The sequence below is a fragment of the Marmota marmota genome, unplaced genomic scaffold, assembly GCF_001458135.2.
Source record: "Marmota marmota marmota unplaced genomic scaffold, marMar, whole genome shotgun sequence".
NCBI lineage: Eukaryota > Metazoa > Chordata > Mammalia > Rodentia > Sciuridae > Marmota > Marmota marmota.
In genome coordinates, this window is record NW_026000174.1 from 29,545,351 (window position 1) to 29,561,863 (window position 16,513).

The 16,513-nt window shown below is 34.0% G+C and overlaps 1 protein-coding gene across 3 annotated transcripts in view; it reads right to left on the minus strand.

Annotated features, from left to right (window-relative positions):
• The window catches only part of Pik3c2a (phosphatidylinositol-4-phosphate 3-kinase catalytic subunit type 2 alpha), a 120,161-nt gene that overhangs the window by 35,391 nt on the left and 68,257 nt on the right, over positions 1 to 16,513 (minus strand). For all 3 annotated transcript variants that reach the window (XM_015477670.2, XM_048788428.1, XM_048788429.1), the window contains 7 exons: positions 14,011 to 14,154; positions 12,296 to 12,344; positions 12,005 to 12,215; positions 9,803 to 9,925; positions 8,548 to 8,715; positions 2,923 to 3,034; positions 2,402 to 2,547 (listed from right to left, as the gene is read on the minus strand). In XM_015477670.2, the coding sequence (XP_015333156.1) occupies positions 2,402 to 2,547; positions 2,923 to 3,034; positions 8,548 to 8,715; positions 9,803 to 9,925; positions 12,005 to 12,215; positions 12,296 to 12,344; positions 14,011 to 14,154 (953 nt within the window). The remainder of the gene's footprint in view (positions 1 to 2,401; positions 2,548 to 2,922; positions 3,035 to 8,547; positions 8,716 to 9,802; positions 9,926 to 12,004; positions 12,216 to 12,295; positions 12,345 to 14,010; positions 14,155 to 16,513) is intronic.

Here is a 16,513-nt window from a genome sequence, read left to right on the forward strand (position 1 = left end):
AAAAAATATATATATATATATATATATATATATATATATGGCTGGGGATGTGGCTCAGTGGTTGAGTGTCCTGAGTTCTATCCACAGTACCACCACCCCTCCCCTGTTGCCCATAAAAAAAAAAAAAGCTACCATAATATTTTAGAAAATTAATACAGTTGAATTGAGAAATAGTCAAAATGAAAAGGACTCAGTTTAGAAATTCTAATCGCTTTACTGACAAATATTTATGTGAATGAAATTATTTCACTGTTATACTACTAACTCATTTATACACCACATATAAATTGTATTCATTTCATGTGGAATACTGAAAAAATTCAAACACTGCAAAAGGAGCAGTGAAGTCTCTCCTACCAATCCCCCTTCCCAGAGGCAACCACTTAAGGTTATGTATGCTTCCAGAGACAAATCTATTTATATAGAAACATACATATGTGTGTTTTGTGTTTTTTTAGCATTAAAATATCTGTTTTTTAAAATTTTTTCTTTTTAGCTATACATGATACATATGGATATTTTTAGGTTTTCTTTTCCTTTATGTTAATGGCAACAAACTATATTCACTATTCTCTTCCTTTATGTCTTCATTTAAGATATCTTATGTATTAGTACATATAGTTATGACTTCATTATTAATATTTGTATTTCTCCACTGGATAATTTAACTGCTATTGACGGACATTTCCAGTCTTTTTCATTTATCCAAATAAATAATAAAATGAACATTCTTATCTCTAATAAGCAAATACATAAGAATTTTCTCTTCAATTCATTACTAGAAGAGGCAATTCTGGGTCACAGAATATACCACATTGTAACTTTAATAGATTTTGCCAAACTGCTCTCCAAAAGGGTTGTGGCTTTTTATAGTTCTGCCAATAACTCCCACTTTTTTTATATCCTTATCAATACTTTATGTGATGAGGCCTTTTAAGTTTTCACCACTCTGATGGGTATAAGAGTATGTTGTATTAATTTACTTTTCTTTAAGAGATTGAACATCTTTTCAAATATGTAAAACACTCTGCATTTATTTCCCCAATAATTGACTGTTCATATTCTCCCTCCTTTACTATAAAGGTCATTGATCTTTACCTTATTGACATAAACATGTTCTTCTTTTTTTTTTTTTTTTAATATATAGATTTTATTAGCAGTAATTTCTGATTTTTTTAATATGGCTAAAAATAGAATTAGACACTTATTGGAATGAAATAACCAGAAATTATCTCTTACAATTATGGATAATTTAAACACAAGATTTTCAAAGTGTGAGTGACTGTGAATGTACAAATAGATAATATGGCTAAGAGAAAATTATTTCTTGCATTTTCTCAAATCTCATGGTTTCTAGTATTCCTTAGCTTGTGACCACAAATACTTCTCTTCTGAGTTGATGGAGCACTCAAGACACAGGGAAGATGGTAGTAACACAGTAGCGAATTATCCTCAAGTCCTACAGGGTCTGAGAACCATATTTTATAATATGGAAGACCCTCCAATAGACTGGCTCTTCCAAACATTGTTTGCAAAGATAGAGAAAAGTCAGTTCATTGCACAAAATGAGTGAAGTGGGTCTGTGCCTCTGTAGATGAAAATAAGTTGTAAAAGAGCCACAAAACATGAGTTCAGGACTGGGCATTACAGGACATAGCTGACAAAATCCTTGGTGTAGATCTCTGTGGGGAACCTCCAATCTGCTACCACTGTTTACCCGGTGATGAGTCCTTGCTTCCTCGATGCTGAAGTATAACACCAGAGAAGCACACGGAGGCAAGTGTAGAGTGGTAAGTAAAAGCTTTATTAAAGGACAATAGAAAAGACTTCTCCCTGGAGGAAGAAGGGGACCGAAGAGGTGGAATCCCACATGTTCTTTTTTTTTTTTTAATATTTATTTTTTAGTTGTAGTTGAACAAAATGTCTTTATTTTATTTATTTATTTATTTTATGTGGTGCTGAGGATTGAACCCAGGGCCTCACACATGCTAGGCAAGCGCTCTACTGCTGAGCCACCAACCAAGCCCCATAAACATGTTCTTACAGGAAATTATTTCATTGATATTTAATATATTTCCCAGTCTGTTTGCCTTTTGATCAAATAAGAAGTTTGACTTGTACATTATCTAACTTTTATGTAGTCACACAGTCTTTCTTTTTTTGTGGGACTTGAATCCAGGGCTTTATCATGACAGGCAAGTGCATTACCAATAAGCTACACCCACCCTCAGCCCCCATATAGGCTTTTAATACAATTTAAAAAATAAGTTAAATAGAAAGTGTTCCAAAACAAGAGCACTGCTAAATCATGAACTAAATCAGGGCATTTAATACAAGCTCTTAACATGAGCTTTACATTGTAGGAGATACCCAGGCTACAAACAGAATAAATGACGCATACCCAAGTGATGAGTCTCTGTGAAGAATATTGAGAAGTTTCCCTTTTATATCATTCTCCAGTGTTTCTAAGTTGTGTTGCTGTGTAATGCTTCTGTCAACTTGAGGAGTTGTATAAATTATATCAAATGTAGAACAAGGAAAATCAACCTTAAAAATTGAACAGAAGTTGATCAAAATATAGAACATTAACGTGTCTTTACGAAAATGGACTTTTTTTTCCCCTGAACAATCAGGGTGGATTTACACTGAGATTATATTGGTGTTTCTCGGGGTTTTGTTGAAAGTGATTATCAATAGTTGGTAATTCTCAATAATACACATATATTTCTTGGAATAGATACAATGCATGTTTTACTGTATCCTCAGAAATTGAAAATGGTTTCATTACATTTAAATTGAAGATAGATTCTGAAATTAAAACGGTCAATTAGGCTTCTTTAATAACGCCCAAATAAAAGATATATATATTTTTTTCAAGAAATTTAAATTTAAACCTCTCCACATATCAAGAAGTACCATTACCTGTAGCACTATTCTTTCCATGAGATATCCTTTTTTAGGGACTGTTCCAGGAATACAATTTGTAGATGATGAAGTCCAAAGATAGAGAAGTTTGGTTCCACATGTTAAAAACCTTCATGAATATAAAAAGAATAATTTTCATTTAAAAAACTGACACAACACATGATGATCAATCTGAAATGTTAGTATTCACTAACATTCACTAAATAAAAATATCATCTTTAAGAACATATCAGAAGGAGTCACTCCCACACTGTAATGAGAATTTAAGTAAATGTATTAAAGTATAGGGTGGGAACAAAGAGGGAGAATGAAAATATTTATCTCAAGAAGAACGGTAAATTCAGAATCACCTGTCTCCGAAACAACTTCTATAAATAGGAAGGGGTAAATGATAGTGTTTCAAGATTTTCTGTAAGGGAATACATCTTAGGGTGGTGGTTTGGACTACCACCTGGGGACTGCTTCATGGCTTTTACCATTAGAATATGCCAAGAAAATGAATAATTTCTTGTGTTAAAGCACCAATCATGTGAGATGAGAATTTGTATCTCTATCCTTGTCAGCAAACTTTTCCTGTAAAGAGCCAGTCAGGAGCTGGGGTTGTGGCTCAGTGGTAGAGCGCTCGACTAGCATATGCAAGGCCCTGGGTTTGATTCTCAGCACCACATATAAATAAATAAAATAAAGGTATTGTGTCCAACTACAACTAAAAAATAAATATTAAAAAAAAAAAGAGCCAGTCAGTAAATATTTTGGGCTTTGTGGGCCACTCATCTCTGTTGCAAAGACTCAACCTGGCAATTATAATGCAAAATAACTATACATTCTACATAAATGAATATGTGTGCTAGGTTCTAACAAACTGTATTTACAAAAACAAACAATGGGCTTGAACACGTGGACCCTTGGCCTAGACTACAAATTTATGTTCTACTTAAATTAAAACACTTAGTCAAAGATATTGATTTATCTTTACATAGAAGAGATATTTGAAAAATATAAGATTAATAAAAGCAGGAAGTTATGAGCTTTGTCAAATCTTCATTTTATTTAAACATAAAATATCCTTTTCAGAACTGAACTCCTGTCTTACTATTTTCTCTTGCCCACATTAATAACTTTTGAATGTTTGATATATTTTAAGCTGTCATTTCTAAAAATTACCCATACACCCAACTAGACTATTTCAAAGCAAATCTTAATTTATTTTATCGGGATTGAACTCAGGGGGGCACTTGGACACTGCCACATCCCCAGCCAGCACTATTTTGTATTTTATTTAGAGACAGGGTCTTACTGAATTGCTTGAGCCCCTTTGATTTATGCTGAGGCTGGCTTTGAACTTGCGAGTCTCCTGCCTCAGCCTCCCAAGCCACTGGGATTAAAAAAAGCATGTACCACTGTGCCCAACTTCAACTTTAAGCCAAATCTTTTTTTTTTAAGAGAGAGAGACAGAGAGAGAGAGAGAGAGAGAATTTTTTAAATATCTATTTTTTAGTTTTCGGTGGACACAACATCTTTTATTTTTATTTTATGTGGTGCTGAGGATCGAGCCCAGCACCCTGCAAATGCCAGGCGAGCGTGTTACCACTTGAGCCACATCCCCAGCCTAAGCCAAATCTTAATCGCACTATTTGGTCTATAAATTTTGTTACATAAGTCTAAACAATCAAGTTTCCCTTTGAAGTGGTTATAATACTATTATTTCTCTTAAAATAATTAACAAATTACTTATGATCATAAAATATCTAGTCAGTTTTCAAATTTCCCTGAATTTTCTTTTTTTTGTTGTTTTTTTTATCATTGGTTTGTTTGAAACAGGATCCAAACAAGGTCCAACAACATTTGCATTTGGCTAAAATCTTTTTTTTTTTTTTTTTTTTTTTGGTGGGGCTGGGGATTGAACCCAAGGGCCTTGTGCATACAAGGCAAGCACTCTACCAATAGAGCTATATGCCCAGTGCCAGTTGAAATGTCTTTTTAAGCATCTTTTAATTCAGGTTCAGCAAAGTCCTGCCACCTAGTTTTGTAAATAAAATTTTATTAGACACAGTCATGCCCGTTTGTTAATGTATTGTCTATAGTGGCTATTGCACTTGTGACAGCTTATATGGCTTTCAAAGATGAAACTATTTGCATTTGGCACACTTTTACCCCTGTCATTTATTTGCTGAAAATACAGGTCTGTTTTTCTATAGCAATTTCTATTTCATGAATTTTGCTGATTATATTCCTTTGGTGTCTTTTAACATGACTTCCTATATTTTCTGTTAAGTAGTAATTAGATCTAGTGGCTTGATGTGATTCAGGTTTAGGTCTTCAGCAAGAATACTCAGTATCTCATAGGTAGTATTGTACACTACTGCCTACTCCATCAAATAAAGAGGCACACATCATTGGGATTACCTCTTTCTCTTTCTATAACATTATGATTTATTAGTTTGTTCAAGTGCTATCAATTTAAATCATCTACTATAAAATTTCAGAAAAGCTAAATGGCTTTAAGAAGGTATTGATGATCATTGCTTAGATCAATGCTTCTCTATGGGGGCCTATGTTCCCAGCAGACATGAGGCAATGTCTGGAGAAATATGTAGTTGTCAACTTGGGGGTACTACTAGAAGTCAGTGGGTAGAAGCCAGGGATACCGCTAAACATCTATAATACACAGAAGTCTCCTATAACAAAGAATTATCTGTCCCAAAATGTCAATACTGCTGAGACTGAGAAACCTTGGTCTAAATCTATTATTTTAGTAGGATTGGAAAACTTTTTTTTATATTTATTTTTTAATTGTAGATGGACACAATATCTTTATTTTATTTCTTATATGGTGCTGAGGATCAAACCCAGGGCCTTGCATGTGCTAGGCAAGCACTCTACCGTTGAGCCACAACCCCAGCCCCAAGGTTTGAAAACTTTTGATATTCAAATTTCTGCATCAATTAGCTAGAACTTTTCTACTGAAGACTTTATCACAGCTGCATGTGGTGGCACATGCCTATGTAATCCTAGAGGCTGGGGAGGCTAAGGCAGGAGGATTACAAGTTCAAATAAAGTTCAAAGCCAGTCTCAGGCAAAAGCAGGGAGCTAAGCAACTCAGTGAGACCTTGTCTCTAAATAAAATACAAAATAGTGCTGGGGATGTGGCTCAGTGGTCAAGTATCCCTGAGTTCAATGCCTAGTATCCTTCCCCCCAAAACCCCAAACTTTCACATCAATTATTTAGTGAGATACAACTCTAATAGGAAGGCAGGTTAAATGCTTAAATCTCCTTATATGCCATTTTCAGAGAGGCTGACTCAAAAGGTCTTTGAGTCATTTGGTTTCTGTGACAGTGACTCCATCAAGTTGTATGAAGGTTGTACCTTAACCAGAAATAATTTTAACAGGAACTGCTAGAACAGAGTTACTAATCACAGTATGCTACCTGAACTAGATCATTAATACTTAGCTTCTCTGTATATATTAATGTAAAATCATCTTCCCTCTTAATTTGAGTATGAAGTCCTAATATTACCAGAATGACCGCACTACTTGTCAGTCTTGAGCTTAATGCCATCTATTTACCTTATGAGTGTTGGATGCAAACTATTTCAAAATATCACAGAAGTCAACTGACTTTCGCTTTATAATCTCTCAAATTATGAAAGAAGGTTACATCATTCATATAAAAAAAACATTTATTAGTAGACAACAAAAGTGACAGTGATGGTACTCAAAGGCTCCCGGTGCTTTCAAGAACAGAAATGTTTTTCAAACTAGCTTATATAAAAATTAATGTTAATGATGAAATCACATTCAACTTTCTCACATAACTACTCTGACACAATTTATCAAAGACAGTTGAGGACATAATTCCTCTCCTTTGTAGTGCCAATGATATCATATCAGTATGTTCTATTTCTTTTTTTTTTTAAATATTTATTATTTAGTCTTCGGCAGACACAACATCTTTGTTTGTATGTGGTGTTGAGGATCGAACCCGGGCTGCACGCATGCCAGGCGAGAGCGCTACCGCTGGAGCCATATCCCCAGTCCCAGTATGTTCTATTTCAGAGAAGTTATAGATTATATTTAACAAAAGGGTTCTGAATACTCATTACTAATCGTAATCACTTCAACTGCTTTTCTCTAGCCTTTAATGGTTCAGAATTGAGTCAGGGGTCAAAATTTGTAGTTAATAAATCTTATACTGCCTCTTCAAATATGAGGAAAATAATTAGAAGAAGCATGGTTCACGTAAGTACATGGGAAAATATCAAGAAGAACATTTGTGAAGTCAGTGTTTTGAACATAATTTCAAAAATGATTACTGGAAATTCATACAGTGTTTCTCTCATTTAAAAAGAGGAAGAAAAGGGAAGCAGAACTAGATTAGCAGATATTTTTCATTCTTAATATTAAATTTTTGATTTAGTTTAAATAGATCTATTATTAAATAATTTTCCAAACTGTCCCAGTATTTCAAAAGATATATTGTTGAACAACAAAAAAGTGCTATGGTATTAAATAAGTTTGAGAATGTAAACAAAGGATAACATTTAAAAACATAGACCTTGGATCCAGACTGCCTGGCTCAAATCCCAATTCCACCATTTATTAAGTAAGCACTAAGGCACTTAGCCTCATACTTTGGTTTCCCTCTCTAGAACAGGGGGTAATAACAATATCTCCTTCACAGAGCTGTTGTGGAGAATATAAGGATATTTGTACAGCACACAGATAATACCAACCCTAAGTGTTATAGAAGTATTTGTTATTAGATTAAACATATGGTTATAAAGCATAAATAGGCCTTTTTGACTATAGAACTTGGATACTTTAATATGCCTACATGCATTATGAAGCTGTACAACATTTCCACATACTATATGTAACATATCTCAAACTTACTCAGTTGTTTGTTTTTCCCTTTAGGATACCTTGCTATTCTAAGAACTATTCCTTTTGCACTTCATCTATTAATCCATTATGTCCCACTGTCCTACACATAGGACACAAATAAAAACTTAAATTTAACAATCTTATAGGTTTTTATAGGTGTCCTATATATTGGACAATGGAATAGACCACTGTGGATATTAAAAGATTCTTTAACCCTTAGGCATAGGGAGAAAGAAACCCATAATAGGTTTTTGCATACATATGAGATATTTGGAAATTAAAGACAAGAGGGACCCTTAAAAGTAGAGACAGATGAGTCAGGCAAACAGAATTAATATAGGGCATAATGTGTGCCTTTTGAGTGTCTGAAACTGGAGGAGGGCAGGAAAGGGATGAAAAGCAGAATTCTTTTAATAGTATCAAGGGAACTGATAAAATCATGGTATTACCTCAATAATATAATACTTTTACATAAAGACAGAGAGTCATTGACTGCTGCTCCTCTCCTAGAATAATGAATGGCAAACAATCCTCTGCATATCCAGACAGTTCAGACTACAGCAGAACAACTGGTTTCCCTTGATCTGTGTCTTTGACCTGATCTTCTTTTATCACATTGAAAAAAACTGAGAGAGCTCTTTAGCTCATGTTTGTCATTGTTCCTCATCCTGTCCTCCAATACTGATGTGTACATGTATCCATAGTAACTTACCATCAAAATTCAGAAATACTTACCGCTTAAAGTCAAAAAGAGGTAAAGAAACTCTGCCCAAAGCTTCTGGCCCCTTTCTCTGCTTATTAGAATCAGGGGAACTTCCACTGCTCTGATTTAAAATTCCAAAAAGAGTAAGATGAAGAACTGATTCTAATGGCAATTGTGATATCTGGATGGGAAAAATGATTCTATGGGGGAAAATGTATTAATAGAAAGAACAGATTAGATTGAATGTGAAGTTTAACCTTTTAATGGATTGACAATTTTAGGTATTTCATTTGACTTATCAAATAATCTTTAATCCTGAGTAACCTGTATCTTAGTAACAAGTCTGGTTAACTTGTACTGTTAAAAGTCTTCAACAAATTTCATCAACAGTATAAATTTCAAAATATAACATTTTTTTCCTTCATAAATGTGTTAGCAATTATACTTAAGATTTGCAGTGTCAATTTCCTGGCAAAATAATAGTAGTCATTTTTATTTATTTCCTTTAAGACAAACCAGAGTAATGTTTATGAGTATTTGTTTTGGGATGTAAATATGAACATATATAAGCAAACATACATACATATATGTGTATGTATGTTTACCAATGCATTTTTCCTTCAGAGTCTGAAAGAACAGATGAGGTCAATAGGGGTCAACTCTTGAGATCAGGTGTTGTAAACAGGATAACATTACTTTTGATCCTATTTGCATTTCTGTATTATTTGTCTGCTTTCACAGATATATATTATTTTTGTAATTTAAAAAATAGCAAAAGAAGGCTGAGAATGTAGTTCAGTGGTAGTGCCAAAGCCCTGGGTTCAAATTCCAGTACCATAGAATGAATGAATGAATAAATAAATAAATTAGTTAACATTACCAAGTATCATCATGTACACAAATTTTAGGTTACTCTTTTGATTATCTATTAATAATAGTGCTAGATTTTTATGAAGTATTACAAAAAAAAATATTAAAGTAAGTAATGCTACAAAACAACAACTCTCTAGAGTTATATATAAATTTATATCTTTAACAATAAAGTCTAGGAAGAACAAATGGCATATTACTGCAATTTAGTAAAATGTAGTTAAATGAGTATTTCAGATTTTTTTGTGAAAATTTCAGTTTGTTCTATAGAATCAGGTCTAGGAGAGACCTTAAGACATTAGTAAGAATTTAATGAATTTCGGTATAAATGGTAAAACTGAAATTAGGATGTATAAATTGAAAAAAGTACAGAACAGGGTACAGTAAGAGAATTAAAACGCCAAAAATTTTACTTACAGTTCATCCCATTTAATAAGATAGAAGAAATTCTTGTAAGTGCCAACCTTCTTAGACTGAATAGGTTTAAAAAGATCCTTTCCATTGTGTGACAAGGAACATATCAAGTAGTATTTTTCGTAACTGAGAAAAGAAATTTAATTTGATTTCTAACTTAGTAACATGAATTAGCTAAGTAATACAAACATATTAGCAGTTCTTTCCCCAAAGTGACTAATATCTGAAATTAACTGGTCACCATTCATTTAATTTTTAAAAATCTATCTGAATTTAATCATTGCAAATTTTATGAACACACAGAAGTGGGATGGCCAAAGGAGTACAGAGGAGAACATATATTCCTAGGTGACAGTCTCAAGGTACTATAAATGATACTGGCTGAAGAACTTAAGTGTTGTGTTCATAACTAAATAACTAATGCTACTAGCTTTAGATTTTAGTTAGATGACAATGCATAATTGTACTTATTCATTTCCAGGCAAATTCTAGAGAGAGCATAAATATTACATCTTCCCTAGGTGCCATTTTCTTTTTGCTAAACTACTAAAATAGGATCAGCTAAGCACATAATAGTACAGGGGCTGGCTTGATTGAGCCAATCTTTTTACTGTATAGGGAGGCTTCTACCCATAGGACAGATACTGTTATAGTCTCTCATTAGATAGGAATGACAGCCCCAAACTACCACAAGGACAAAACTGGTTAGAAACAGTAGGGCAATTCTGTATGGCAAGAGTCTTGGACTCAACTGTATTCTATATATATTCTAATTTATTGCTAGGTTTACAATTTAACCACTCTATTCATATGTACAATCTATGCACATATGAATATGAATCTCTTATGAATATATTCCAAATTTCATTTCATTGGTCCATACAATACCCCTCGCTAACAAACTAATGGGTTACTTTTAACTTCATTTTATTTTCCCTTTTTTTAAAAAAATGTCTTTTTGTAGTCATAGATGAAAAGCATGCCTTTGTCTTGTTTTTATAATTTTTATTTGGTGCTAAGAATTGAACCCAGTGCCTCACACATCCTAGGCAAGCGCTCTGCCACTGAGCTACAGCCCCAGTCCATATTTCCCCCCTTTTAAAAAATTTTTATTTTTTAGTTATAGGTGGACACGATATCTTTATTTTTATGTGGTGTTGAGGATTGTACCCGGTGCCTCACGCATGGTAGGCGAGCACTCTACCTCTGAGCCACAACCCCAGCCCCACATTTTTCCCTTTTTATTTCAGCATCTTATTAACTTTCTTTCCATCTTAATTATCACTTGTTTTCTATATTTTCTTCTACTGGGTATTTGTTCATATTTTGTCTCTGAATTTATGAGTGTGTATAAGTGTGCATGTATATGTATGAACCCGTGTGTGTAACAATGTGTATGGAGCAGTAAACTAATATCTTTAGAAGACAGTAATAGCCATATAAATGCAAGTTGGAGGCAAGCAGTACTGAGAATTCTCCCCATACCTAGTACTCAGTAAATATTTATTAAAAGAATTAAAATAATAGCTTTCAAGTTATATCATTATTATTGCTGGTGGTGTTAGTGGTGTTATTTTAACCTAAAATTCAATTTAGCAAAATTTATGTTTGATATCTCTGCACTGAACTACAACATTAAGTTACCGTGAAAACTATTTCACTAAAAATATTCATTTCTAACTTTTCAGTTTATATTAGTCATTTACAAATAAATTAAAATTGGCAAACATTTGCTGACTTAAATGCATTGACAAAATAAAAAAGTTGAAAAAGGAAAACCCATATTAAAAATTCAATAGAAGAAACATGCTCTTGTAGATTTCAAAGATTATCAATCAGTAGTAGATTGTAAGATACTAAACAGTAGGAGAAAAAAAAAAAATCGCAAAATTTAGTCCCATTAAACTGTTTCAAATGACCCTAGTTTTTTTTTAAAGGAAAAACAGCAATCTTATTAACTAACTAACTAAATGGTATTTGCTCTAGTAAATTTCAACATATATTTTCCTGTCCTTTCTGTATGTAGAAGGAGTACTATTCTTTACTGGAATAGCATCAAACATCTCTGCAATTTTTATGAAAATCACAAAGGTATAGTAATCGCTGTAATATCCATTTAAACACCAAAATAATGGATGTGACTAACATTTTACAGGATAGCTTTTAGGTAAAGCTGTGCATATGTTCTCTTAAATAGTTACTTACTTTGATACCCAGTTACTTGAAATTCCATGTGCAGCAAATATAGTAAACTGGAGCTGTTCTGTTGTGGTCCATGCCTCCTTGATGCTCCTGCTATTGTGAATACTGTCTGCAGTACTCCTACCAGAACTTGTGTGGAGTCTGAGAAGATCATAAATTGCTGCAGTTAATTGGTCCATGCTTACTTGAACAGGATTTTCAGGATACAGTGAGCCTAGATTTAAAGAAAATGTTAATATTATTCTCTGGAAAAGCAATAATTATTGCTAAAATGTAAAGAATCTAAAAACATACCCCTCGTTGAGCTCTTGCTAGTATCTCCTCCTCCAGATAGTGAAATCACCTACATACACACACATCAGTTAGTCAGAAATTGCCCACGATGTAATATAAAATGTTTACCTGTATCTTTGATACATTTAATTAAATGTTATATCAGCTGGGTTTGGTGGCGCATGCCTAATGTGCTTAGCAATTTAGTGAGACACTATATCTAAATAAAAACAAAATAGGGCTAGGGATGTGGTTTAGTGGTGGAGTGCTCCTTAGTTCAATCCCTGTGTCCTCCTCCCGCCCCAAATAATAAATAAATAAATAAATGTCAAAGAAACCTTTTCTAGGGGAAACTTCCCAAAGTGTTTGTAAAATTAATAAAATAATGAAAACTGAATGCAAGAAAGGAAAACCCCAACCAAATAAAGAGGTGATATTAATATCAAGAAAATCAGAGAAACTCAAAATTAATTAATTTGAAACCCAGAAGTGAAGTATATTAATACAGCATTCTATTTTCATTAGTTTCTCTAAAAGAGCATGATAAGAATATCCTTAAAGAAAAAATCTAGGTTTCTATTTATTATCACTTGGTGAAAACAAAACAAAACAAAAACCTCTTTTCCTTTCTTCCCCTATCCCCCAAGACTGGGGATTAAACCCAACTGCATTCTACCACTGACCTTCATCTTAGTCCTTTTTTTTTTTTTTAAAGTTATAGGTGGACACAATACCTTTATTTTATTTTTATGTGGTGCTGAGGATCAAACCCAGTGCTTCATGCATGATAGGAGAGCATTCTACCACTGAGCCACAATTAGTCCTTTTTTTAAATTTTGAGACAGGGGCTCACTAAATTGTCCAGGCTGACCTCAAACTTATAATCCTCCTGCCTTAGTCTCCTGAGTCACTGAGATTACAGGCATGTGCGATAGCACCCAGCTTAAAAAAACCATGGTTGTTGATAACTTCCCATGTAATTTTGTATGTATTTTCTTAAGTTCTAAAAAGTAGCAAAAAAGAAGCCCCCTCCCTGCCAAAAAAGCCCAAATCTCTATATACAATATGGATAGGATCTGTGTGAGAATGAGTGGACTAAAAACTTACCTTATAGAGATTGAGGAGCACACTAGTGACATAACTTTCCCTTCCTTTAAATTTATAGTGGCTTGTAACACCCACCCTTCCTCTCATCTTTTCAATCTAAGATATAAACATATCTATGAACAGACTTCACTAAATCAGCATGGAAATACTGTGAAGAAAAGCTCTTACTAAAGGCTGACATGACATAAGGAAAGGGCTCATAACCTACACCTTCTCAAGCAAACCAGGCCTTCTTCAGAGGTTTCTTGGTCTTTTCAATAGAGAGGCAGTACGTCTGATATAGAATATCCCCCACTGACAATCATGGATATTTCCATCGAGAGAAGTGATTACCCTCTAGATCCTCTCAATTCAGGATCTATCTTTAAATCCCTAACCAATTCATTTATGCCAGAGGTCTTCTTCTACACATACAGGGTTTATAGTTTGGCATCCACCTATTCAATGTCAGTTCTCACAAAGCTCTTCTAAGGCAGTCCATACTCTTTACCAACGAATTCCCCATCTAACCAAAGAAGTGACCAACTTAAAAAAAAAAAAAAAGCCAAAGTTAAAAATATAATATTTTGTCCATTAGAAGACAAAAGCATTCCAATTTAAGTGACACTTAAAGACATAAAAATACTCACATCAGCACTTTTACTCCTTGGAAGGTTAACTGCTCTCTTTAGCTTCTTTACTGATTCCGTTATGGCAGGAGTCTCTACACCATCTAAAGCACTGCATATTTTTCTAACAGCTTTAATTACTTGATCTACGGCACGGTGCTGGTTCTATAAAAGTTAAAATAAACAGAACTATGTAAAACTTAAAGGACCAATTTCAAAAATGAAGTCAGAAACTAGATATTTCAGATGTGCCTAAAAACAGCTATCCTCTACTGTTCGTGACAAAAAGGAAATCAGATGGCTTTTCAATTATATGGTTTATTGTGAAGGAGACTAAAACTAAAACAAGGCTGGCTTAATTTTTCACTTTGACAAAATTATTTGTATGTAAATGTTATAAATTTCATATTAGAATCAGAATTAAAGGCAATAAGTTAGTAATAAATTACTAAATCCTTAGAAAAATTCCGAGTTATATTTTGGTGGGAGGTACTGAGGACTGAACCAAGAGAGACTTTACCACAGAGCCACATCACCAGCTCTTTTTTTTTTTTTTTTTTTTTTAAATATTGAGATGGGATCTTAATAGGTTGTTTAGGGCCTGGCTAAGTTACTGAGGCTGGCCTTGAATTTGCAATCCTTCTACCTCAGCAACCACCATGTCCAGCTGGATTTCTTTTACTTCTCACTCTCACATGGGCATAATATGCACATTGAAAACAACACTCCTTTCCTTCCTGCAAAAATCTGGTATCAAAAACTACGTTTTTGAGCATGGCGCACGTGTGTAATCCCAGCAGCTGGAGAGGCTGAGACAGGAGGACTGCAAGTTCAAGGCCAGGCTCGGCAACTTAATGAGACCTTAAGCAGCATAGTGAGATCCTGTCCCAAAATTAAAAAAAAAAAAAAAAACAGGGTTAGGGAATATAGCTCAGTGGTAAAGTGCTCCTGAGTTAAATTCTCATTGCCAAAACAAAACAAAACAAAATCCAACAAAAAACCACCACCACCACACCACCACCCACAAACAAACAAAAAGTAAGTTCCTAAGAAGTCAGTCACATATTAATAACATCGGGAAATAGCTGCTAGAAGTGAGTCAACTTTCTATGTACAGTCAAAGACTTTCAAAGTTTTTTCAAGATTAAAAAAACTTTCTTGAAGACAATTCTTCTGTACCATTCCATTACACTTGATTTCACCATAAAAGTTTGTCAGAAAAGCCATAGAAACGTATAAAAACAAATTCTTACAGACGTATAGATGAACAGAAAGAATAACTTCTAATTGTTCTCTAGTATAATAGGATAATTATGGTTGACAACAATTAATTGTATATTTCAAAATAGGTGGTAGAGAGGATTCTGAATGTTCCCAACACAAAGAAATGATAAATGTTTAAGGTGATGAATATCCCAATTGCCCTAATCATTACATATTTTACACATGCACTGAAATGTCATACTGTAACCCATAAATATTTATAATTATTATGTTGATTATAAATTGTAAAACTTATTAAAAATTTTTTTTAAGAGTTGGGGAGAATATAATCCAATGGTAGTGTGCTTGCCTGGCACAGATGAGAACTAGTTCAATTCCCAACAATCCTAGCCAAAAAAAAAAAAAACAACAAGTGAAAACAATGCATATATATAAAATTAATTCATAAAACATTTATGCCAAGTACTGTTAAAAAGGCTGAAACTCACTATTATACCATCCCTTAAAAACCTTAAAAATTTAAATTTTCTTTTTTTGAGGCTTAGCTACCATAAACCAACATAAATGTTCCCTTTACCTTTAAGCTTGAATAAAACTACCTTGTTTTCTTAGACATCCAATCACTCTGCAGTTCTTAGGACCTGTTTTTTAGCTCTCCCCCTTGCTTACTTGACTTATATTTCTACTTCCTTTCACTTCACCTATATACAAAAACCATTCCAGTTTAAAGGCTCATACCATTCATTCTCCGACACTATTCTCCATCATTTATCAATGTATTGGTCTATTTCCAACTCCACCCTTCTTTTGTTGTACTTTGTGATACTGGAATTAGACTCATATAAACATTTCTTTGCAGGCCAGTATATTGCTAGGTTTTGCAAACAAAAGGCACTGAATAGATACTCCAAGTCAAAAGTAGCAGGGAGATACTTCCCATCTGGGTTCTAGTCCCATTTTTTTTTTCTTCTTTTTTTAATTCAGTGAGGACGCCCAGAGGTCCTCAAAGACAGTATCAGACCATGTTCTCCCTATCTGACAGTTCTGGCTAAAGTTCTTTAGCTGCCGCAGTCTGGCTGGGCACAAAATCACGAGCCACTCAAGCAGGAACAAACTTTATTTCCAAAACTCCGCGCACACCTCCCACGCGGCCTTCTCCCGGGCCACACCACACCAACCGGAAATCCCTCCTCCGGAAATCCCTCCTACCACACTTCCCCAACCAATGGGAACTCTCCGGGAGTCCTGTGAGAGCTCCAAAGTAGCAGGCCAAGGCAGATGGCAGGGGTCTAATATCCAA